General features: G+C 41.8%; 1 protein-coding gene across 11 annotated transcripts in view; it reads right to left on the bottom strand.

Annotated features, from left to right (window-relative positions):
- The window catches only part of RPS6KA5 (ribosomal protein S6 kinase A5), a 131,378-nt gene that overhangs the window by 21,996 nt on the left and 85,090 nt on the right, over positions 1-24,292 (bottom strand). For all 11 annotated transcript variants that reach the window (XR_008311211.1, XR_008311212.1, XR_008311214.1 and 8 more), the window contains exons 11-16: positions 21,273-21,406; positions 20,671-20,764; positions 19,174-19,344; positions 14,643-14,834; positions 8,060-8,216; positions 6,972-7,135 (exon numbers count right to left, since the gene is read on the bottom strand). Coding sequence is in view for 7 of the 11 variants with exons in the window: in XM_053270555.1 (XP_053126530.1) it covers positions 6,972-7,135; positions 8,060-8,216; positions 14,643-14,834; positions 19,174-19,344; positions 20,671-20,764; positions 21,273-21,406 (912 nt within the window). In the remaining 4 variants the exon portion in view is untranslated. The remainder of the gene's footprint in view (positions 1-6,971; positions 7,136-8,059; positions 8,217-14,642; positions 14,835-19,173; positions 19,345-20,670; positions 20,765-21,272; positions 21,407-24,292) is intronic.

Raw genomic sequence — 24,292 nt, 5'->3', positions numbered from 1 at the left:
TTTTGCGGGAGCTCATGGGCAAGGGAGATATTAAGAATGGTCAAAGCAGTCTGAGGTCTAACCAGGTAATCTTAGTGAGGAAAACATGGCAAATCTTTAAGGAAAACCATCATCTAAATACCATTCTGAAAGTCCATTTTCCGATTTTTATCCGATCTTTCTTATTTTATTTTCCCCGGGGCCAGCTAAGAATGGTCAGTCGGTCCGAGTCAGGCTGAAATCTATCCTAAAATAAAGTTCTGTTTTGTTTTGTTTGAGGAGCAGAACAACTACAGTAGGTCTGAACGTTATGCAGTCAGAAAGAAACAGAGGTGAGAAGCCCAACCACTGCAAAAGGTACTGCAAGACACATGCAGAGATGGTTGAGGGCATTGCGAGGAGCTAATGAACACTACCCGAAGCTGGCCTGCGCAAGTGCAGAACCCATCTTTATGATTGTCACTGGAATCACTACCCAAATAAGAGTATTCCCCCCCACCCCCGGTTTCCCTTAGCCTGTTCTGGTGTAAAAACAGTGCATTGCAGCTTATCTGGTGGGGGTGGGGGGCAAAAGGCCTATAGGTCCAGGCTCCAAATTACCTAGGTGTACCTCTGTTGCTATAGACTGCTACTACACTGGATAAATGGAGGCTAGTTTAAAAACAAAAATGCAAGGTAGTTAAAATCCAGACTAATGAAGTGCATATGCAACAAAGGAAGCAGGTGGGCAGAGTGCTGCATCCCACACCATGAAGCCTTGGGATACAGCACTCTGCATCCCAAAAAATGGCTTTAAAAGAGAAAAATAACAGAATATATGTTACTTAACTGCATAGAATTTTTTTTTCTGGTCTTTACCAATATTTGAGCCTGGTAAATTTTTATTTCTGCTTTTACTATTAATTGTCTTAATTAATATTATTGAATGGAAAAATATAAACACCCTTTATTTGCGAAAATGAGTAGAAAACGCAAACCCGAAAAGGGAAGAGCATGAGGACAGAGGGGAAGAGGCAGACTTTAGTAAATTACTGGCGATTGAACTACATAAATTGAACAAAAACATTCAGCAAATGGAAGAAAATCTGGCAAAAAAATTGGACTCACTCAAAGTAGACATGAATAGCAGATTTTCGGAAGTGGCAAAAAGAATGGATAATTATGACCAAGAGATTAATAAGATATCAAAGCAACAGGAAGTGTTATTATCTGATCAGAATACACATTCTGCAGAAATCAACAAGTTGAAGGGAAAATTTGAGGTTTTAGATTTTAAGAACAGATGTGCTAATCCAAAACTTCACAAAGTGGGAGAAGATATTTGATGAGACAACCTGAGAGAAGAAGTTGTATTGTTGTTGGTTAAATTTCTTGGAGGGGATGAGGGAGAGATTCCAGAAATTACAGAGATTTACAGAATTAATTCGGCATATGCCCGAGATAGGAAAACACCTTGAGACATACTTATCAAATTTTCTGACATGAAAGCCAAGGAAGAGATCTTGCAGACCCAGAGACAAGAGCTGCTGAGGGTTGATAATAATGAAATACAGATTTTACCAGATGTTTCATCAGAAATTTTAGCTAAGCATTGAGAAATGAAATTTTTAACGATGATATTGCAAAAGAGAGAGATTAAATATAGATGGGTGGTACCATTTCATTTAGAAGTCTTTTTGGATAGAAGGAAGGCCTTTGTTTATGCAGTGGATGATGCAAAGGCTTTGTTGGAGTCTGTAAAGGTGACACGAGAAACAGCGGAGGAAGAGAAGAAAGAAGATGCCAAGGCAGATGAAGCATCGGGTTATTACTCATTGAAGGGGAAGATGGAGCAATTAAAAGTATTTTCAACAAATATAAATGGACTAAATAATCCATTTAACAGGAAAAAGACTTTTCTAAAATTAAAAAAAGAAGGTGCGCATAATATTTGTCTTTATGAAACTCATATAAGAAGGGATAATGCAAACTTGTAAGAATGTCACCGACTTGGTCAAATGTTTGCTGCATCAGGAGATAAGAAGAAAAATGGGGTTGTGATATATATTAAAAATTTGACATGGACTTTAGAGAGGCAAATTCAGGACAAGGAAGGTAGATTTATTATTCTTAGATTCAAAACAACTTAAGGGAGTTATAGATTACAGAACAGAAATTATGAGTGATAATGTTTTAGGGTTTTTTTTGGTATAAATATGATTGGGGGTGTGGATCAACTTCTCTGGATGAGATCTAAACAAGGAGGAGGATTTGGTTTGATTATTTAAGATAGTTTCAAATAGCACATCAGAGGCAAGGAGGAAACTATGGAAGGTTGGATTTTAAGGGAAGGGAATGCTTTAGAAAGTGCCTCTCAAATAAAAAGGAGAAGAAAGGATAGGAAACTTTCCTGTTTCTTTCATTGTATGCTCTCTTAATCTCCCTTCATCTTTTACCTAATGTATATTCTGAACCTCAGACAAATGGTGCAATTTCTTTATGTACTGTTTTGGTTCATCATTATAAAATGAGTATAATCTTTCTCCAAGTGGGGTGGTTCAGATTAATCATGCAGGAAAGATTGAGCTTTGGCTTCACATGATGTTCCTGAGCTTTGGAAGCACGTGATCCTCCCTGCTCCCCTGCTTATGTGAGCCTTGAAGAATTCTACTTCTGATTGTGGTTAGAAGAAGCTAGGTCTTGGTATATGTTGCTGGCTTCTCTTAAAAGCAGAGAATGCTTTCTCCAGCTTTTTTTGAAACTGCTAAAATCATGCTGTTGAAAGGGGGGTTGAACCGAAGTACACTGAGAGGATACACTCCTTGAGTGCTTTTGTTTCCCCCCTACTATTACTATGGATATGTATATACCACTCTTCAACCAAAGTTCTCAAAGCAGTTGACATATAAAAATGAATAATAAATGAATAACATGGTCCCCTGTCCCCAAAGAGCCCACAATCTAAAAAGAAACTAAAGGCATATACCAGCAACAGCTACGGGAGGAATGCTGTGCTCAGGTTGGATAGGGCCAGTTGCTCTCTCCTTGCAAAATATAAGAGAATCACCACTTCAAAAGGTGTATCTTTGCTTAGTTAGCAGGGGTTAGCTGCCCACATGCTCGAGCGCTGGCTTCTCTCCCCACAGTGGGGGGTCAAACACGGCATCCCTGCAGACCAGGGAACCTCTGGAAGAAGGGCAGAACCAGCATGAGGAAGATCTTCCCCAGAAAACTGGCCCTCATTACTGTTGGGCCAGGGCTTCCTTATATACATCCCCCACCCGGCCTCGCAAGTCTTGAGAGTGCAGGATCTGGACGGAGTCCCAGGTCATGTGAGATTTGTGAGGCCCGGAGACTTTTCAGATGGCAGATTTTACTGAAGGTTTACCGCAAGGCTTTACTGTGAGTTCAGGGCATAATGGATGCTCCAATGCATAAAGAGGTGTGTTTTTTTAACCCCGGACATAAATCGGGCTAGGTTCCAATATGAGGGGAAAACCTGAATCGTGTGTGAAGTGCTCTCTGAAATATTGTATGGACTTGAGGGTATATCTGGCTGATATGGTTGGGTAAGGTGATTGAGAAGGTGGTGGCCTCCCAGCTCCTGGCGGTCTTGGAAGAAACTGATTATCTAGACCCATTTCAAACTGGTTTTTGGGCGGGCTACAGGGTGGAGACTGCCTTGGTCAGCCTGATGGATGATCTCCAATTAGGACTTGATGGAGGAAGTGTGACTCTATTGGTCCTTTTGGATCTCTCGGCAGCTTCCAATACTATCGACCATAGTATCCTTCTGGAACGTCTGAGGGAGTTGAGTGTTGGAGGTATTTCTTTGCAGTGGTTCCGCTCCTATCTTTCAGGCAGATTCCAGATGGTGTTGCTTGGAGACTGTTGCTCTTCAAAACTTGAGCTTTTATACGGGGTCCCTCAGGGCTCCATATTGTCTCCAATGCTTTTTAACATCTACACGAAACTGCTGGGAGAGATCATCCAGGGATTTGGTGCTGGGTGCTATCAGTGCGCTGATGACAGCGTATGAGTACGCTTGATGTCAACTTCATCAGGAGAAGGCATATCCTCCCTGAATGCCTGCCTGGAGGCGGTAATGGGCTGGAGGAGGGATAACAAACAGACTGGATCCAGACAAGACGGAAGTACTTGTTGTGCGGGGTAATTACTCGGGAATCTATATTGATCTGCCTGTTCTAGATGGGGTCACACTTCCTCAGAAGGAATAGGTACGCAGTTTGGGAGTGCTTCTGGATTCAGGGCTCTCCCTGGTTTCTCAGGTTGAGGCAGTGGCTAGAAGTGCTTTTTATCAGCTTCAGTTGATACTCCACCTGTGTCCATTTCTTGAGATTCATGACCTCAGAACAGTAGTACATTTGCTGGTAACCTCCAGACTTGATTACTGCAATGCGCTCTACATGGGGCTGCTTTGTACATAGTCCGGAAACTACAATTAGTAAAGAACGCGGCAGCCAGGTTGGTCTCTGGGTCATCTCAAAGAGACCATATTACTCCTATATTACAGGAGTTACACTGGCTGCCAACAGGTTTCTGGACAAAATACAAAGTGCTGGTTATAACCTATAAAGCCCTAAACAGCTTAGGCCCACGGTATTTAAGAGAGCAACTTCTTCTGCACGATCCCCATCGTCCACTGCATTCGTCAGGGTAGGCCCATCTGTGGCTACCTTCAAGTCGTTTGGTGGCCACTCAGGGACGGGTCTTCTCAGTTGTTGCTCCGAGACTTTGGAATGCGCTTCCCGCTGATATAAGACTCTCCCCATCTCTAGCAGTTTTAAAAAGGTCTTTGAAGACTCCTCTTTTTAACCAGGCCTTTTAGCTTTTGTAATTTTAAATATTGTAAATTGTTGTTGTTTTTAGGCAGCTTTTTGGAGTTTTAATAGATTTTAATGTTTTGTGCTTCTGTATTGTTTTATGATTGTGAACTGACCCGAGACTTTGGTTTGGGGCGGTATAGAAATAAAAAGGGAGAGGATCCTGAAGCCACATCTGCCGTCATGGACGGTGAAGTCTTTGGTTCTGAATCCTAATCTGATGTTTCCTCTACATTCAACTGAGGATGGTCTGGAACTTCAGTTTACAGGAGTGGTTTGATGGTATCTCGTTGTTTAGGATCCAAAGACATTTGTGGAATGGACAGAAGAATCTGTTTGTCAGCTGGAGGGGGCAAGTTGTTGGTCCCAAGGAAGTGGATCTAAAAATTGCCAGGAGTGGTTTAACTAGGCACCACAGGGAGAAGGTTGTGGATCCAAATGGTATCAAACCGAGGATCGGGAATATCGTGGGGATCTCAGGTAAAGAGGAGATCCAAGACCTAGAGTAGTATTGTAAGAAGTAGAAAAACAAGAATATCGACTCCAGTGCTGAGCTCAATGACTGTAAAAATCCAATCCTGAATGTTTGTATGGATCCAGCCTTCTGCCCTAATTATAAGCAGGGACTCTCAGATAAAGTGATTCATGTAAGGGCAGTATCATATGGATAGGTTTAGTCAGGTAGCCATGCACACTGGCCACTTCTGGTATGACACTGACCAGGGCTGCAAGGAGGTACACAACAGCCCTGGGCCAGCGTTTTTGGAGATGGCACCAGCGGGGGGATGGGCACCCGCCCTACTCCTTAAAGATAACTCCCCTGCCTCCTGGGACTGCACGAACCCGTTTGAGCACATCCCCAGAAGGAGGTGGTGAATAAAGTTCTGCTCCCGAAGGGATGTACTGCATGTTGCATTCGAATGATACAAACTGAAGACGTTTTGGTGGTGAAAGTGCTGGAAGCTTTTGAATCTTGGAGAGAACCAGAGTAGAAGGCTGCTTATTGATAGGGCTGCTGGCACTTTCTTCTTCAGCACAGAAGTTAGTGCTTGCGCATGCAGAGGAGTGGGGAAAATATGCTGGCAAGGTTCAGGGATGTCATGCGAGGCCAAGGTAATCTTGACTCTATATGATGTCTGAACTGGACCAGATCTCTTCCAAATATTGGCATGGTAGACTCACACACATAAAGGTTTTGCTCAGCTAAAAGAGCTTACAAAAGCGGATTTTATAACAGGAAAGAATTATTCTCAGGATTGTGAATTACTGGTAAACCCAGAAATTGTCTCAAGAGCACTCTTCATAGGCTTTATAGTGGTATTATAATCGCTAGTGATGTGGATGAATTGTTTCAGTGGAGTGGGGAGCTCCATATTCATGCACCTTTAAGCATGAATAAAGCAGATCCTCAGCTGCTCCTCTGTCACTGTGCTGCTTTTTCGGGTGTGGAGCTACACTACTCAGAAGTACATGTACGGCCACGGGGCTTCACCCAGCAGCCTGCACACGGCAGCGGGACACACATAATAATAATAATAATTATTAAAACTGTTATACTGCCCTTCCAAAAGGCTCAGGGCGGTTTACATTAACACACCATTAAAATCAGTTAATAATTAAACAAAAAATATAAAGCATAAAACAATGATTAACAATTAAAAACATCATAAAACAACAATTAAATAGTCAGAACAGTTTAAAAACAAGACCACTGTGCATGCATTGTAGCCACACATGGACTTCTGAGTGGCGCAGCTCCATGCCTGGAAAAGCAGCTGGGTGGCGGAGGAACAGGTAAGGACTCTGCTTTACTCATGCTTAAAAGGTACTGTTCCCTGCCCCACTGAAACATTCATGCACATCTCTAACCACAGTTTCCAGTGCAACTCCTGCACTACCCACTGCTCCTTCATTTGTTCCTACACCATTTTCTTCTTTCAGTAGCAATTTTCACAGATTAATTAAACCCAAAAGAACCTATGACAGAGAAAGCAGGGATTATTCATAAAGGAGTCAACATTGAGTATCCCCCAGCTCCAACTGAAACACTAAATATTTTTTTGTGAATGTATATGTACTTAAAGTCTATCTTAAATTAAAACTAAGTTATAGGATATCAAAAAGAAGCACATGGTTTAATTTTTAGAAAGTAAGATTATATAAGCTTACATTAAAAGTTGCTTTGACATAAGTATGTACAGCAGCTCCTGAAGATCCTAAATTGTCTGGCGTCATTAATGGGTTGGATGACAGTTGGCTACCATCTTGAAGCCACTCATTGTATCTCAAACTGGTCATTTTAATTCTCTTATTTGGATCCACTGTAAGAAGTCCTAATAGGAATTTATTAGACATTCTTAGATCAATGAACCATCTTTTAGCCCTTATTTAACATTCATTTATAAACATAAATGAAATGCTTGGATAATCTGATTTTGAATATATATCAACAGTTTAGGAAATTTTAAGTAAATGAATTATGAAAATGTATACATTCACAGTCAGAATCCATCCATATTAAATAAATTGGATTATATTCTAACTCCCACATGCAAGTGGATGTAAGTTGGTGCTTGGTTTTGAAGAATTACCCTTTCCCTCTGCAATTCTCTGCATCCCACCCACCCCATTCCAGGGGGTTCCCCAACCCTCAGGAGTAGCTTTTGGGCAGAGTATCAGAGGGCTGCGTGGGGAGGAGAGGGCATGGAAGTTCACTTGTACAAATTTCCTTCTGCTCAAAAGAGTTAGGATACAATTAATTCTTCACAACAGTTAACATTTATGGTTTATTTGCAGAAACTGCATGGAATCATTTTACACTGTCTAGGAAATATTACAGTGTCTGTGGTCCAGAACTGTATCTACTCCAATTTCAAACCATCTTATTTTCAGAAGATGCCTCTGAATACCAGTTGCAGGGGAGCAACAGCAGGAGAGAGGGCATGCCCTCACCACTTGCCTGTGGGCTTCTCAGAGACATCTGGTGGGCCACTGTGGGAAGGATGCTGGACTTGGGCCTATCCAGCAGGGCTATTCTTCTGTACTTAAGCTTCCCTCACCACTACTTCTAAACAGTTTTAAAAAACAAAACAATAAAACCTTCTCACTTAAAAATCAAATTGGAAGTTGGGAGCAGGATGGGAGTAAGGCTGCACAGGCTTTCTTAGAAGCCTGAATTTTAATCAATCCCAAGAAATAAACAGTTAACAGCTACTGAAATTACTAAAAACACAATACAACATTATTGGTCAATATACCTTGTATCAAATCTTTGGCTTCTTGAGACACATTCTTCCAAGCATCTCCTTCAAAGGAAAATTCCCCTCTTTTAATTTTCTTCATAATTTCTAATGCATTTGTGTATATTATCTTATCTTGGGACTGGAAAGGTACTTGTCCCGAGAGCATCGTATACTTTCCGGGGGAGCGGGGGAAAGATATATAATTAATTAGAACCATATATACATATATGTGGTGTGCAATACATTTTGTACTTTCTGTGGTTGTTTTTACAAGAGCCTTTATGCATACTAGATATTTCATATCACTAAACATTGGTGATTCTACTGCATGCTGTGACCTTGAAGCAACAAAGATAACTCTAAGAATCTCTCTCCCCTCCAAACTCCCCAAATCTTTTCCCACTGAAAAGCTTCAAGAGTTGTAAGAAAAAGAGTGCATAGACTGAATACACACTTATTTTCTGTTTGATAGAAAGCTAAAAATATTTGGGAGCAGCTTGCAATCACTCAAGGAAATTCCAGCATAAGATGAAGAGTTTCAGCCCTTAATTAATGCACAGAGGGAAGATCTAGAATTGTGCTTGAACCTCCACCTATTCAACATGAATCTGTTCAACAGTGAATCTGTTCAAACAGCTGCAGGGATTGGGGGCCTTCTGGCCCCCGGATGTCCCAGAATGCCCTGCATGAGTGCCCAGGGCATTCTGGAGAGCCCCCTGACGCCAGGAGGCTTATTGTAGCCTCCCCGTCGGGGGCCTACTCATGAGTCACCACGGCGTGGAGCCACACCTTGGCAACACATGATTATAAAAAATGGGGTTATCGGAGCGGTTATTGAAAGCTGCTTTCAAGCAAGCAACCATGACAGTAGGGTTGGAAGACCAGGAGTTGTTTCACCATACTGTTGCACCCATGCACTCATCAGAATTCACTGTAAGCGAGTCCATGAGAAGAGGGTTACAGCAAAGGGACACAGTGACTGCACTGGCAAGCAGTCCTGTCTCAGAGGCTGAAAAATCTAATCTTGAGGAAGTGTGTGCATTACTGAGCATACATGCTTCCAAGCTGAAAAGCCATCTGATGCAGTACAGAGCAGCTGTCGAAAAGGCAGAGGAAATAGAATGTGGGAACACTATGGTCTGCATAGCACCCCTAATGATGGAGACTATATGGAGCAGCAAGAGGCAATGGGTGCTTCCAATATATGAAGACACTTGGCTGTCTGTCCATCCTGATGACTGGGGGCAACCATAGTTTTTGTGGAAGCTTACATGGGGTAATAAATTTTCTAACAGGAAACATTACTACAGTGTGGACCTGCAGGTGTGGTAGATTCGACAGGCCACTTCATGGATGTGTAGACTAATGTCTCTGGGTGAAGTCATGACACAACCATTTTCTGCGCGTCCTAGGGATGTGCACTGAACAAGTTCTGTGCACTCCTGGGAGGGCGGGGTTTGATTGTTTGTTTGTTTTTGCTTTAAATGGCAGGGAAGGTGCTGCCTACCTGCCAGCCCCCTCCCCCAGGAAGAGTTCATCAGGATGGGGCATGATCAAGCCAAGCGGGTCATCAAGCAGTGTGTCTTAGATATAGAACTGCAAGAAGAATTGGCAAAGCTGCTGAGAGGGATTTATATAGGCAATCACTCCTTACATGTAAGACCTGCAGAATATCTAAACAGTTTAACCACAGCAAAATTTAGGAGAGCTATGACTCTCGCTTTCCTAAATGCACTCCCTACTGCAGTTCTAGAGGGGAAGTTCAAGAAACTGCCATATACTGCTCGCCTCTGCCCTTGCGGCTCGGGAGCTATAGGAACTACAGCACACGTAATTCTTTGCTGCACATTTTACAAGGATAGTCGTAAAATTTTATTTCACTGTTATTAATGGAGTTTCCTGGCCACACTGATGAGTTTTATTTAGAGTACCTGCTGTCCAATTTTAAAGAAACAGTCTCTAGCAATGTGGCCAAGTTTTGCTATGTAGTTTGTAAAACTCGTAAAGAACTTACTACTTGATTGGATGTTGTTCTTGTTCATTTATCTTGCTGGTCAATGACCGAAATAAAGAATCTAATCTAATCTACCTGCCAGCCCTGCCACTTTCCCCCTACCAGCGCTCTTCCAAAAAGCAGGCACATGGGGCTGCAGTGTGCCTCCTTGCAGCCCGGACCAGCATCACCATGCAAATGGCTGACGCGCATGTGCATGGCATGCACACTCATCGGCCATTTGTATGGTGACTCTAATCTGGGCTGCAAGGAGGAACGCTGCAGCCCCATGTGCTGCTTTTTGGAAGAGCGCCAGCGGGGGAAGAGTGGTGGAGCAGGGGCTGGCAGGAAGGCAGCACCTTCCCTGTCATTTAAAGCAACACCCCGCTTCCGAATCGGTTTGAACGCCGGTTTCCGGAACTGATTTGGCACTCCTAGAATGGAGCACCAAAAGGTTCCATGCACATCCCTAGCACATCCGCCCTGGCTGACAAGCTGGGAGTCTGGAACTTTTGTGTCACCAAGATGGTGGTTGAGAGGGCTTTCAGCAGGGTTCTCAGTTATTACCCCTAGGCTGTGGAATGGATTCCCCGTGGGTATAAGAGGTTTATCATATTCTGAGGCCTTCAAGGGAGCCATAGAGGCCCTTCTTTTCAGCCTGCCTTTTAAAAATATTTAAGCGGTTTTCATGGTTTTTAAATTAGCTTTATGCTAACATTTTAAGGGTTTTTATTTCATTTTTTATATTAATATTTTAAAATGGTTTTATTGAACTGCCCTGAGCCATTTTAGGATGGGCAGTATACAAGTTTTTTCCTCGGACACAGGGCTGAGCTGCTTAGTATTAGAGGATTCTTATCAGTCGACCTGGAAGTGCGCTCTGAACCAAAGGATGACCACTTTGGGCCTCGATCAGTCTGCCCTGCTTACGCAAAGTTTGGAGACAGCTAGGAAGCTCATCAAACAGAGAACTGAGGATATTGAGAGACAAACAGATATAGCAAGGGTACCTGACTTTCAGAGCCAGAAATCAGTCAGATATAGTTTGGCCCCAGCATCCTACCTTCAGCCCTCTTAGAGGGCCGATATAGAGGGATTCCCTATGGGGAGAGGCTCTGCCCATGTGGTGAGGGTCAAGTGGAAACAGTCACCCATATGCTATTGGAATGTTTGTTCTATAGAGACCTGTGCCGGGATCTCATTTACCCTTTGATAGCTAAATGCCCAGGTCTTGATTCTCCTCAGATGACTGACAGGCTGTTGGAAGGAAGTAATTCCTGCACCACCAGACAGGTAGCTAAATTTTGCAGTGCAGCCCTCTGTTTGCGGAAGAACTTAATAATGGGAAAATAGGCGATGGATTTAAGGCCAGAGCAACTTGTAGCCATAATGTGGCTAGCTGCAGGTGGGCACGCAGGTACTGGTATCACCTGTATATCAGCTGTAAATCTAATGACAATATTTTCCAGAGCTCCTGAATTGTTTAACCCCTCTCAGATTTAGGAGTCGAGAAGGCAACTGGTTGAGTTTTGATTTGTGTGTAATAGCCTCATAAGTAGGAAATACTGCTGCCTCCTTAATCTCCAATTATTTTAGTAGTGTTTTCAGTACTCTGATCTATGCTGAGGAGGACTTTTTAAAATTTATTTGGTGTTATTGTTTGCAATAGAAGTTTGATTGTCTTCTCTTTTACATTTGTTTTAACCTCATGCTGGTCGCTGACCGAAATAAAGAGATTGATTGGTATACAAATGAAACAAATAAACAAATAAAATCCATATTGTGGGTGAAGATGGCTCTCTTGAAGGCTCTCTTTGCTTGATGTGAAGGAAGACATTGTGGTGCGCTGCATCATGCTTAAAATTTCTGAGTCGAGAGGGGACATTCTGCTAGTGGACCACCCTGATCTACCCCAACCATGTAAACCACAACTGCAGAGGAAGTTGAGCAGGAACAGCAAGAGGAGCTGGAGGATTTGCAGGGTTCCCTGACTCAAACATCAGACACCTAGGAAACACAGGAGATCAGGGAAGCCTTATGCCAGGTCTCCTGAGACAACGTACATCATGTTTCCTGTGACTGACCAAAGACTCTCACCCCTCTTTTAATCCTGTTATCCTAATTTCATTGCACACCTATTGCTTATTTTCTAAGTCCTGCCTAGTAAAGTCCCTTTGATGGAAACCCTGTCTTATTGTCCCAAGCCAGAGGGTGAGTACAGGTGCAGTGAGAAGGACTTTTAGGAATACAGCTGGTGATGTTCTGGGCACAAAAATATTGGGAAATTATGGGACAGAGTTATGAGAGTGATTACAGCGATTCATGTTGGGGGGAGATGTTAAGGATCCACATAACAGTGAGCTGCAGATGAAATGTTCAGTTGGGCAATGTAAGGAAGTGGGAAGGAAATGATTAACTGTGCTTGGTAAGAGATGGCTGATGGGGGATGGGATGTACATCACATAAGAGCACATAAGCATGCTAAGAGCAACTACAGAACTCCAGGAACAGGTAGAGAGATCCAAAAGAGTTCATGCTGGGCATGCATACCCCCCTGCTAATCAGGACCAGTGGTTGGGCAAGTGATGATGGGGCAAAGCCTTGCCAGCAGTAGGATAAAGCAAAGTAGCCTGGGATTATATCTGGGGTCTTCATCAAAGGCAAAGATGAAGGTGGGACCACAAAACAAACCAAGATTTGGTGATTGCCCACAGACCAAATTTGGTTTGTTTAGTAAAACGTCCAAACCCAAATTGTATTTAGCATGGAGTTTTCAAGCATCCTACTATCCCTTCAGGTATCAAACCTGTCCAATCTCAGACAGAAAGGAAAAGTGTCCTGTTTCATAGGCAATTAAAAAGGCAGGGGCGTAGCAAGGTTGGAATGGGCCCAGAGACAAGATTTTAAAATGGCCCCCCCCTCACTGAAGCTCAGCTCATGAAGTAAAGAAATCTTAAATGAGGCTCAATAGTGGTAACAAAAAGCGCACACGCACGCACACACACACATATCATGTGCCACAATAGAAAATCATCCTAAATTATTTTTTTTAAGGTTTTGTAAATTGTGGATGATGCAAGTCATTTCATGTTACTAGAGAAAGACATGCGGTTCTGGTAGTTCCAGGTCTTAACACTCACATCAATTTCGGAGGATGAATACAACTGAAGGAAGCCCAGGTGGGTGCGCGGCTGGGGGAGTCAGTCATGTGACTGGCCTCTGGGAGCCCCCCCAAGGCAGTGGGCCCCCAGACAACTGTCTCCCCTTGCCCTATTATAGTTACGCCCCTGTAAAAAGGCATATAAACACAAAACCTAACTACTATCTAAATGATTGTTGATATCATTTATGTAGTACCATCCATGTAATGGAGAGATAAAGAGAAGCAAGACCTTGGAGGTCTTTGAAGGTAAGAGCAAGGAGCTTGTGCTGGACCTGGGAGTGGACAGCAAGTCCATGTGGGATTCAAGGAAAGGTATGACTAAGCACAAGAGAATGGGGAGAACAGGGAAACAGTGCTGAATGGTGGAAAATGCATAAAGGAACTGTAGGAGTTGACCAACTGGGAATTGTTTTTGCACAAAGAAAAAGAACAGACCAACAGAAAACCCTGCAAATGCCTGCTCTCCAAAGACAGTGAATATACGCAAGGAAAATGCAAGCTTTTGGCTCATTCTTTCACAGATTTCTAAGCCCGGCCCTTTGCCCCTGTGTTTGGACAGTTCTGTGTGGAAGGAAGAGCTATCAAAACGTACAACACTTTTGATAGAATGTATTCAAGTTGAAAACTGACCTTGCAATTGATCTAATCTCCCTTTCCCTGATCTCTCCCCCATCCTAACCCCTATTCCGATCTGATATTGGGGGAGGGGGATAGGTACCATTTGGAATCCATTTGTGCCTCTGGCTTTCATTTATTTACAAGTAACAAATTACACAAATGGGCCCAATTCAATTCAATTTTTTGTTACAAATCAACATCTCTCGTGTGTGTATGTAGGATATAATTAAAATCTTATATCTATATACACACAAAGTCTTATTTGCATTAAAATGTTGCTTTACTTCAAGCAACATACAGACTGCAAGCAATTCATGGCTGAGTTTCAACCAATTTGCTTGAAGCCAAGCATCAACATCTCCTCTTTAGTATTCAATACATTGTCCTGTTGGGTGTTATTTCTATAGCAATGAGCTAGTGCAGACATAACACTGTCTTAACCATAGTTGGTTGCAGGGATCAGCTGACAGCTGAGGGATCACATGTTCCCTCCTCATAGCCTCCTCTTAGCAATTCTATCTCTTGCATTAACTGCAATTAAAAATACATCAGCACAGATAATAAAGTGTGATTAAGATCAAGATCTGAAGTTGATTAACAAAAGCTGGTTAAACAGGTGATCCCATGGTCCGATGTCTTAACTGTGTTTAAGACAAGCCAACATTACATGTGCACCAGTCCAATAAGAGAACCCATGAGCACTCCAGAGTGCTGAGCATTATTCTGTATAGGACAGTAACAAAAAACCTTTTCTACTGGAAAGCTGACAAAACGCTTGATCAGTTATTTGAAAATGCAGAATAAAAAACAAGTACTTAGCTCACCAAAATAACTCCCAAACTCCAGAGATCACATGATTCATCATAACCATTATGATTTAAAAGCTCTGGAGCAGCATAATGAAGGGTAAAACATGGAGTCTTAAGAGGCTGATTGTCAGGTGGTTTTAACCGGGCAAATCCAAAATCAATTATTTTTATTTCTGAATTATCACTTTCATCTGTGAATAACAAATTCTGAAAAACAGGAAGTATATCTTTGAATCAGACATTTAAATGATGTGTTACCAGTACAAAACTAATTACAATAACCAATAATACTGAAATTTAAAATATATTTTGATAATGCCTTATATGCAAAAGATACACACACATCTGATATCAGAATAATATACTAATCACTAATAAAGAAGAAAAACAATTCAATGATTAGAAACAAGCAAACATAAAAATGAAACTAAAATACAATAATACACCTTAATAAGTTCTGTAACCAATGATCTATAAAGCCAAGCATTTGGTCTCTCTGGTAAAGGACAGTTCTAAATACTGTAGGAAATGCTCAAGTCCATAATTACTTCAGCTTAGTTGAGAAAAGCAACAAAAGCATTGCAAGAGGCTTGAGTTCCTTTTTTCAGATTCCAGTATAACAAGTCTTACCCATGATTAGGTGTTCACTGTGAACTGTGTGTCTGGCAAGTTAATGCCTTATTAAAAGGATTAGTACCTTAATCCAGTCTCTCTTGATAGTTTACATGAAGACCCTGGAAGTTCCCTCATCCAATCACTGTTCTGTCCCTTTTTCTCTGCTAAAGAACCTTTTTTAACATAGCAACTGCCTAGACAGCAAACCCTCACTTTTATCTGCAATGTTTTCTTGTGCATCCACAGTATGGCAGGTGTGCAACTGTCTTTTTTGCAAAATTACCCAGACTTGACAAGCAGCCTTCAATTCTAGAAGAAAACATGTGTGCCCAATAAACAAAACACAGCAGTAGGACAATGAAAGGCAAACAGAAATGTTGAAGCCTGCAACAATCCACCCTCAGAATTTCTGCATAAAGATCTCAATTGTCAATTTTATCTGCCATTTGTAAGAGAAATACATGCAAATAATAATCGGCAGTGGCCAACTCAACAATTCTCAAACAGTACGTCTGAAAATAGTAAAGTGTGTTTATGGTTGATGGGTAGTCAGCCAGATTGCAAGCAAGAAGCATTGGTGACAATTTCACACAAGAGACTAAAGAATAGTCATAAGTAGATTCAAACAAACATAATGCAATATTATGAAGAAAGTCCTTTGTGGCAGTGAGTACTCACATTATGGCAATTTTTATTTAAGGGTGACAAGGCAAGTGACCAATCAGAAGTCTAATTTAAGACCTATCAATTTCAATGGAGCGTTACCAGGGGCAGAATTATAGCTGACATTATTTAATTAGGCTTGGATCCCAGTTTTGCACTCTGCTCACAGTAGCTCCTTCTGTGAATAGGAGAGTTGTTCACGAGCGCAAATGGGCACTTGTGTGAGTCCTTCCATTTATTGAAGGAACTACCGTGAGCAGGGTGAAGTTGTGATCCAAGCCAAAGATCCTTGATCTCATACTGTAAGAAAACTGTAGCAGTGATAAACCAGTGAGAAGAATGCACTGCCTTAATCACTAGATAGCTTTCACATTATAACAAGCTAATTCAATAAGACACAGCACAGAGCCCATTTGAAGGCCTATGCTTTGGCAATAAATGCAGCAAGGAGGCAATTTTATTCTTCTCATATTGCATCTGGAAGTTCTCATACAGCAGAGCTGTTCTGGATTGTTAGGGGTTTAACTCAAGTCCCTTCTGTTTCAAATCTGTTTCAAATCTCTTTCTGGAAACAATGTTTCACAATGACGTATTCAATGAGTTCTTTGCAGATAAAATATTTCGCATTTGGGCTGATCTGGATTCCAATGTTTCTGCAGGGCCAGTTAGGGAGGTGTCCAGCAACCCCTCTTGTGAGATTAGATTGGATCAGTTTCAGTTTGCGATGTGGACAAGCTGTTTGGAGATGTACAGCCTGTTCTTTGGATCCTTACCCAATATGGCTGATCTCATCTTACAAAGAGATTGTTGGAACTGGACTAGTTGATATCATTAATACCTCACTGCAGAAGGGCAGAATGCCACTTTGCTTGAACAAAGTGGTGGTTAGACCCCTTCTTAAGATACTCTGGATCCCCTGGTGATGGATAATTATAGGCCAGACTCCAGTCTTCCATGGTTAGCAATAGCAATAGCAATAGCACTTACATTTATATACCGCTTTATAGCCAAAGCTCTCTAAGCGGTTTACAATGATTTAGCATATTGCCCCCAACATTCTGGGTACTCATTTTACCGACCTCAGAAGGATGGAAGGCTGAGTCAACCTTGAGCCCCTGGTCAGGATCAAACTTGTAACCCTCTGGTTACAGGGCGGCAGTTTTACCACTGCGCCAGCAGGGGCTCTGGTTAGGTAAGATGACTAAGAGGATGGTGGCTGCTCACCTTCAAGCAGCCTTGGAGGAATCTGATTATATAGAGTCATTTCACACTGGCTTTAGGGCGGGCTATGGGGTTGAGATGGCCTTGGTCAGCCTGATAGATGACCTTAACCAGGGAATTGACAGAGGGAATGTGACTGCTGATTCTCTCTGTGGCTTTCAATAGCATTAACCATGGTACCCTTCTGGATCGCTTGAGGGATTTGGAGATAGGAGGCACTGTTTTACAGTGGTTCCGCTCCTATGTCTTCGGTAAATTTCAGATGGTGGCACGTGGTGACAGTTACTCTTCTAAACGGGAGCTATTATATGGCTAAGATGCTAGTGCTTTAAATCATCTACATGAAACCACTGGGTGAGGTCATCGGGGGATTTGGTGCTGGGTGTTATCAATATGCTGATGACACCCAAATCTATTTCTCCTTGTCATCAATATAAGGAAATGGCAGTGCCCCTTAAATGCCTGCCTACAGGTAGTAATGGTCTGGATAAGGGATAATAAACTGAAGCTGAATCCAAGCAAGACGGAGATGCTCGTTGTTGCGGAGGGGGCATAATCTGCAAGATAGGATAGAACTTCCTGTTATGGATGAAGTTACACTCCCCCAGAAGGAAGAGGTTCATCGCTAGAGAGTATTCTTGGACTCGGGTCTCACCCTAGTGCCCCAGGTCAAGGCTGTGGCCAGGAGCACTTTTACCAGCAGCGATTGATTCAACACCACCACCCATTCCTTCAGGAGAATGACCTGAAAACAGTGGTATACTAGCTGGTAACCTCCAGCTTGGACAACTACAATGTGCTCTATGCAGGGCTGCCTTTGTACATAGTTTGGAAACTTCAGTTCGTTCAAAGTGCGTCAGCCAGACTGGTCTCTCAGGTATCCCAAAGAAACCACATTAGGCCTGTCCTTAAACAGTTGCATTGGCTGCTGATGTTTCCAGGGGAAAAACAGGTTGCTTGATGATCTCTCTGATGGTCACAAATGGATCTTCAGCCAATACTGTCAACGTTGACGATACATCTTTCTCCAATACCGATGAGACCTCCATCTCCAATTTACTGGACTCAGCTGCTTCCTCAACCGGTCGCTCACCTTATAAGAGCGGCTCGGGTTTGGACAGGGATCACTGGTGCTCTAAGAGCCTTCCCTGGCTTCCTCTGCAGCCTCAACTAGGTGTCTGGAATCCCTGATTGGTTCTACTAATTCGACCCCTTCTGCATCCATCTTCAAGGGGTTCCCATTATATGGCCTTGACAATGCCATTTCCATCCCACTGGTGCCAAAGACCCCTTCTGCATCCCCAGCTCATCACATACCGAGTGGCTCCCCTTCCTCCCCTTGGAAGGAGCGATTCCAAGATTCCACTCCCCATCTTCCATCTTGTCCATTCAATTACCTGAGCTCACCAAGTGCCCTTGACCCTGGTCATATCCATGAATGTGACCATTCGCTTTACCTCCCCTGGTTTTCCCTATGAATTTGAGGACTACAGGTAGTAGAAAGCTACGAAACTGAAGCTACACCTGTGCCTAAAGGGGCCTTCCCTACTGAGTCGCCTTTCGAGTGACCTGCTGCCCCTGCAGCTCCACCTGCTCCAACTGTTCCTGCACCATCAGCACCTTTGCAGGAACTGGAGCAAAGGGTTATTACCTTTAAAGCCTTGAATGGCTTAGGTCCGGGAGCGCCTTTTTCTACAGAACCCCCACTGCTCTTAAAGACAATCAGGAGGGATCCGTCTTGTGGCATCCTGGAATCAGGCCTTTTCAGTTGTCACCCCAAGGTTGTGGAATGCATTCCCCATGAATATGAGGATTATCTTCCTTGGAGGCCTTCAGGAGAGCCTTAGAGACGCATCTCTTTAGCCTGGCTTTTAATGATATCTAGTTCTCATTTTAATTTTAATCTGGTTCAAATGTTTTTTAAATGTTAATTGTTTTATTACGTGTTTTTGATTTTAATGTAAACTACCCTGAGCCACTTTAGGAAGGGTGGTATATAAATCAGATAGATAGATAGATAGATAGATAGATAGATAGAATATCATACCTCAGGTTTTAGATCTCTGTGGACTACTCCTACATCATGCATGTGGCTTACTGCTGAAACAAGCCTGCGCATGATATAACTGGCTTCTGTTTCACTGAAATATTTCTTTTTCTGGATGCGTTCAAGTAATTCTCCTCCTTTCAGCAGTTCCATTACTAGAAATGTGTGGAGCTAGAAACAATATATTTGTATGAAAATGTATTTAGAAAATATATTTCAAAATACAGAGGGATCATAATCAGTAATTAGCTGGACCTATTATTCAATTAGCATAAATACATATCATTATTAAATTCTTCTGCATTCAAAAAGTTGTTTGATGATCTGCCAAAAGAGCTGATTAAACGGGGAAAGCAATCAAAAGAACATATGAAGAGACAATTACCACAGTATCTTCTGTTATATTATTGAATCTACTTATTGTTATGTATCTCAAATGTATGACAGCCAAGACTAACTTTTTATCCTGAATTAAAATGGGAAACACACCATACATACACCTGAATGGCTTACTTTTCGGCCTCAGGGAATATATATTCAAGAGGCACAATGGATTTTTGGCGGGAAGTAGAGATTGCTGAAAATTGCCCCCAGTGTAGCATTAATCTGGATGTCAGCCAGTGTTGTACCAGCATTGTGCAAGTCTTGATGTCAACCAGTATGTCCTATTTGTTGATATTATTTCTGATATACTGGCAATGCAATTCGCATAATGGATCTACACTAGATTCTTCTCTCCAGACCTTTTTATTGTGTAACTTAGAAGAAAATATATAAAAGCTGCAAGCAAAGGATAAACGTTTTGACGTACAGACGTCAGTTTCAGTGTTCCATGTCTCACTGTTTAAAAATCCACACTCTTATATCCCAAACACTCTCCCTAAATCTAATCAGGCACCTGATTAGCACCTGAAGAAAAGAGGGAAGGAGGGGAAAGGCAGAAATTGATGACTCACAGCTTTGCCTGATTATCAATAACACTTACAGAACAACGAAAGAGGGGAGGTTGTGAACTAAATTACTGCTTACCCTTTAATAACCTATGTACTTATTTTTGTTTTATTTTCATATCACATGTCTTTAATGAAGAAATCCTATGCCAGTTTTATACCAGGTGAGAATCTTTAGAATTTGCCTCAAGTTGTGCAAGGTGCCTCTATCTAATTCCAACAGATTCCACCCTCTTCCTGTAGCCTCTTGTGCCACATGCCAATGGTTCCTGAGGATCAGGAGTGATTTTTCAGGGGGTGCAGGGGGCTGCAGTGGGAAGGAGGGGCAGAAAAATCCCTTTGCAAGCTTCCTTCTGCTTGCAGTTGTCTGCACCTAATTCTTAATTTTATTTATTTATTTAACATATTTTTATACCACTCAAAACCTACGTCTCTGGGCAGTTTGAAAGCTATTCACGGCAAATCTAAATAAATTAGCTTAATATGCAAAATATATTTAGATCATGAGTAAGCAAATGATTTTAAAATATTTAGTATTTTAAAATACCTGGTCGTGATAAATTTCATGCAGCTTCACAACATTAGGATGTTCTTCACAGAGTTTTAAAGCAGTTATTTCTCTCTGAGTATTGGCTTCTAGTCTGGAAAATAAGGTCAGTTTGTAACACTTTAATAGAACAAATTACTGAACTACAAGTGTTATAATCTATTTTTATATTTTTAATTCAGCTTTTGAAGTATCACCAACAAGGTTTCCTTGGTTGCAAACAATTCTGAGTCTATACCATTCAAAGTCCAATCTGGACAACCAGGGACAGGTTTATGAATATCAATTCATTTGGCTGTATTCTTAAAAAGGGCAATTTAGTTCAATAAAACACATTCTTTTAAATATGTATACCCTGTAAATCTTCAGGTTAAATAGCTCAAGTATGTTGCCTACTAAAATATTATTTTTTGAAAACACAAGTTTACATTTTAAATGATATAATGAACTTGAGGCCATAGTCCTAATTAGTGGGAAAAGCTTGCGTTTATACAGGAACCTTTCAGTTCACAGAAGTACCTTAAGCAGAAGAAGATCCTGATTATGAAACCACTCCATAAAAGGTTAAGATACAACCCAACAAGAAAACAATGACTTTATACCTTTTACTAATTATTTTTACTGCGTATTCTTGGTTAGTTTTTTTGTGTAAACACTTTCGACAGATAGAAAAGCTTCCTTCTCCTAGGGGTTTTTCTTTCAGATCCAGTTCATAGTGATGATAGAAGGGAGAGTCCTGAAAAAAGAAAACCCTCTCTGTATTTAGTAATTTTTATTAAACAATCAAAATACAAAAGAAAATTTTCTGGCACTTAATACATTAGTCCTTGAAGTTCCAAACCTATTTTGTGATTGATGCCAATGTTTTCTGCTTGAGGAAACTGTGAATACAATGTGATATGCTAAATATCTGGCAGTTTAAATAATTTCTTTTAGTGTATCTTCAGTTAAAAGCACCAGGCAAACAGTACTAGTTGTAAAAAGAACAGAGGGTCTTGTGCACTTTAATGACTAACTCATTTATTGCAGCATAAACTTTCATTGGCTACAGTTAATTCCATCAGATACATGAAGTAAATCTTCAATAGGCAGGTATATGCACATGGGTATAGAGGAAAAAATTAGCAAAAGGGCTGACATCCTGACTAATGCTATGCTTACACCATGAACAAAGCTGTGCTAGCACAATAAATTGTGTTGTTACGCTAAATCACGGGGATATTCAGAATTGCACTCTTGGTACAAATTCCCTGCAAAACGTATGAGGCATGCTGCAAATTGCACATCTTGTTGCACATACACAAGTATGTTTGCACTAGTGTTAACACTAGTCTGGAATCCAAGCTCCAGGTTTAGTGCAAGTAGCTAGAGCAACAGCCTTGCACCAGTGCAATGTCTGTGCACAAGTGCAGTCACAAGTCCTCTTCAAACATTATGTCTGGAAACTACTCGTATACAGCCTCCAACAGCATGCTGGAAGCCCCTCCCCCAATACGTCACTCACGCACCCTTCCCAGCAGGCACTCATGCATATAGCTTTCACCTGAAGCCTGTAGATCATGGAAGCACCCACCATCACACTTACAGCGTCCGCAGCTTCAGAAGGACACTGTAAGCATGAGTGCCTGCCAAGGAGGGGAAGTGAGTGATACACCGGGGAAGGGACTTTTGGCATGCTGTTGAAGGCTGTACATGAGTACAGTCTCCAAACATAACAGGTGAAGAGGGCATTAGTCAGGATGTCAGCCAGTGGTATTGAATGGCAGGAAGTGCCTATTCAGCAGTGTGGGCAGGTGGTTTTTGCTGATTTCTCCTTCTCCCAGAAGTGCTCTGTGCCACATGCAAATGTGTTTCTGAGGGCTGCATGACCCTCAGGTACACATTTGTGTGTTGCACAGAGTACTCTAGGGGAAGAGGACGTCAGTGAAAATCATGCCCCTGCATGCAACTATTCATGCTGCTCAAGGAGGCATGCAGCTGCTGTGGCCGTGAATTCTTTGGCTGCACATGTGCAGCATTAGTTAGAATGTCAGTCTGCATGCATGGAAAAAAGATTTCCTTTTAAATTCTGGCCAGAGTCCCCACTTTGTTTCTCTGGCTAACCCTCCATTTTCCTGGAGCCTGAAAAATACCAATACTCTTCTTGTACCTTTAACGCCTGGTCTCTGGTTAATAGTTGCCATTAATTGTGAGACATTAGGATTACTTGATGCAAATAGGGGAACCCTCTTGCCTTTGTTTTCCTGCTACAGTAACAGCTGAAAATGGTTAAAGCCACATTTAGCTAGAATATCTCTTTGTCTTGGAAGTGTTGGTGGGATAAGCCAGATTTCTGCTGTAATTTTTTCTTTCTTTCATGTTATTTCTATAAATAGAGAGAACTGGATAACCCCCTAAAGGAGAGACTTGCGTTTGTGTCCTGGCTTTGCTGTGCCTTGCCATGGGCAATGTTGCTTCTGTTCCCAGTTCAGAAAAAGGACTGCAGTTATGCTTCTTAGGGCTTAGATTCTTAACTACCTTTTTTGCAACTTTAAGATAACTGCCTCCTGATCCAATAATAATAACCCCGTTAAGAAGAGAGAAACAATACCTTTGGCTTTGTCTATTATTTTTTCCTAATTTCATTGTGATATTTATTTACCTATAAACTCTGTTCATTTTGCTGGTAACAGAGCAAGCTTTTTACTATAAAATGGGACAGTGCTGAGTTTTACACTTTACTAGCCCCACTTTGTTTACATACTATGTAAATGTTCTTGGTTTGGGGAATTTCCCTTAAGCTCCAGAAAAAACCAGTTTGCTTACTTGTAAGTATTTCTCTTTGAGTGATCCATGTACATTTACAATCCTGGGTTCTGTGTCTGTGCAGTAGCCTCGAAGGCAGAATTCAAAAGCTCCTTGTGGTGCTCCCACTCTGCCCCTCGCTTTCAGTGTAGCAGTTAATTTGGTAGGTAGAGTGTCCTTTGCATGATTCCTGAACGAACGCCTGGATGCAACGATCATCCACTATGTCTTCTTCAGAAGTAAGTGAGACATGTCTAACTATCTCTGCAGCAGGGAGAAATCTTGACTCTTGTGAATGTATACAGATCACTCAAAGATCAATAGTTACAAGTAAGCAATCTATCATTTTCGTGATCTGTAGTACATTCACAATCATGGGTGATTAGTGAGCTTACGAAGGCGATGGGAGCAGTGTAGTTACTGCAGGACACATTTGAGTACTGCTCTCCCAAAGCCTGCACCTGCTCCAGATCATTTGTCGAACACATAGGGCATTATAAATGGCAGGTCGGTTGATTAGGGATGTGCAAAATGTTTCGGGTACAGAACATTCTGTACCCGAAACAGCCCGTTTCGGGTGTTTTGTAGACAAAATGAAACACTCATTTTCCAAATCCGAAAGTTTTGTATACAGAACGAAACGTCCCTGTGTTGGCTACAAAATGTTTTGTTGTTTCAGACCTCCATTTTGTGGCGATCTCTGAGTCAGTCTCCATTTTGTGTTTCACGTCTCTTTGAATTTCCCGCCATTCCAGCCTTTTAGATTGGTGACCTAAAGCATGGGCTGACCTGCTGACAATTCCCTTCTTGTTCCCCATTGGCTCTTTTGCCTCTTGCC

Source organism: Hemicordylus capensis, chromosome 1 (genome assembly GCF_027244095.1).
Source record: "Hemicordylus capensis ecotype Gifberg chromosome 1, rHemCap1.1.pri, whole genome shotgun sequence".
NCBI classification, from domain to species: Eukaryota; Metazoa; Chordata; class Lepidosauria; order Squamata; family Cordylidae; genus Hemicordylus; species Hemicordylus capensis.
Note: the sequence above shows the minus strand (reverse complement) of the source record. Positions and strands in the feature narration are given on the sequence as shown.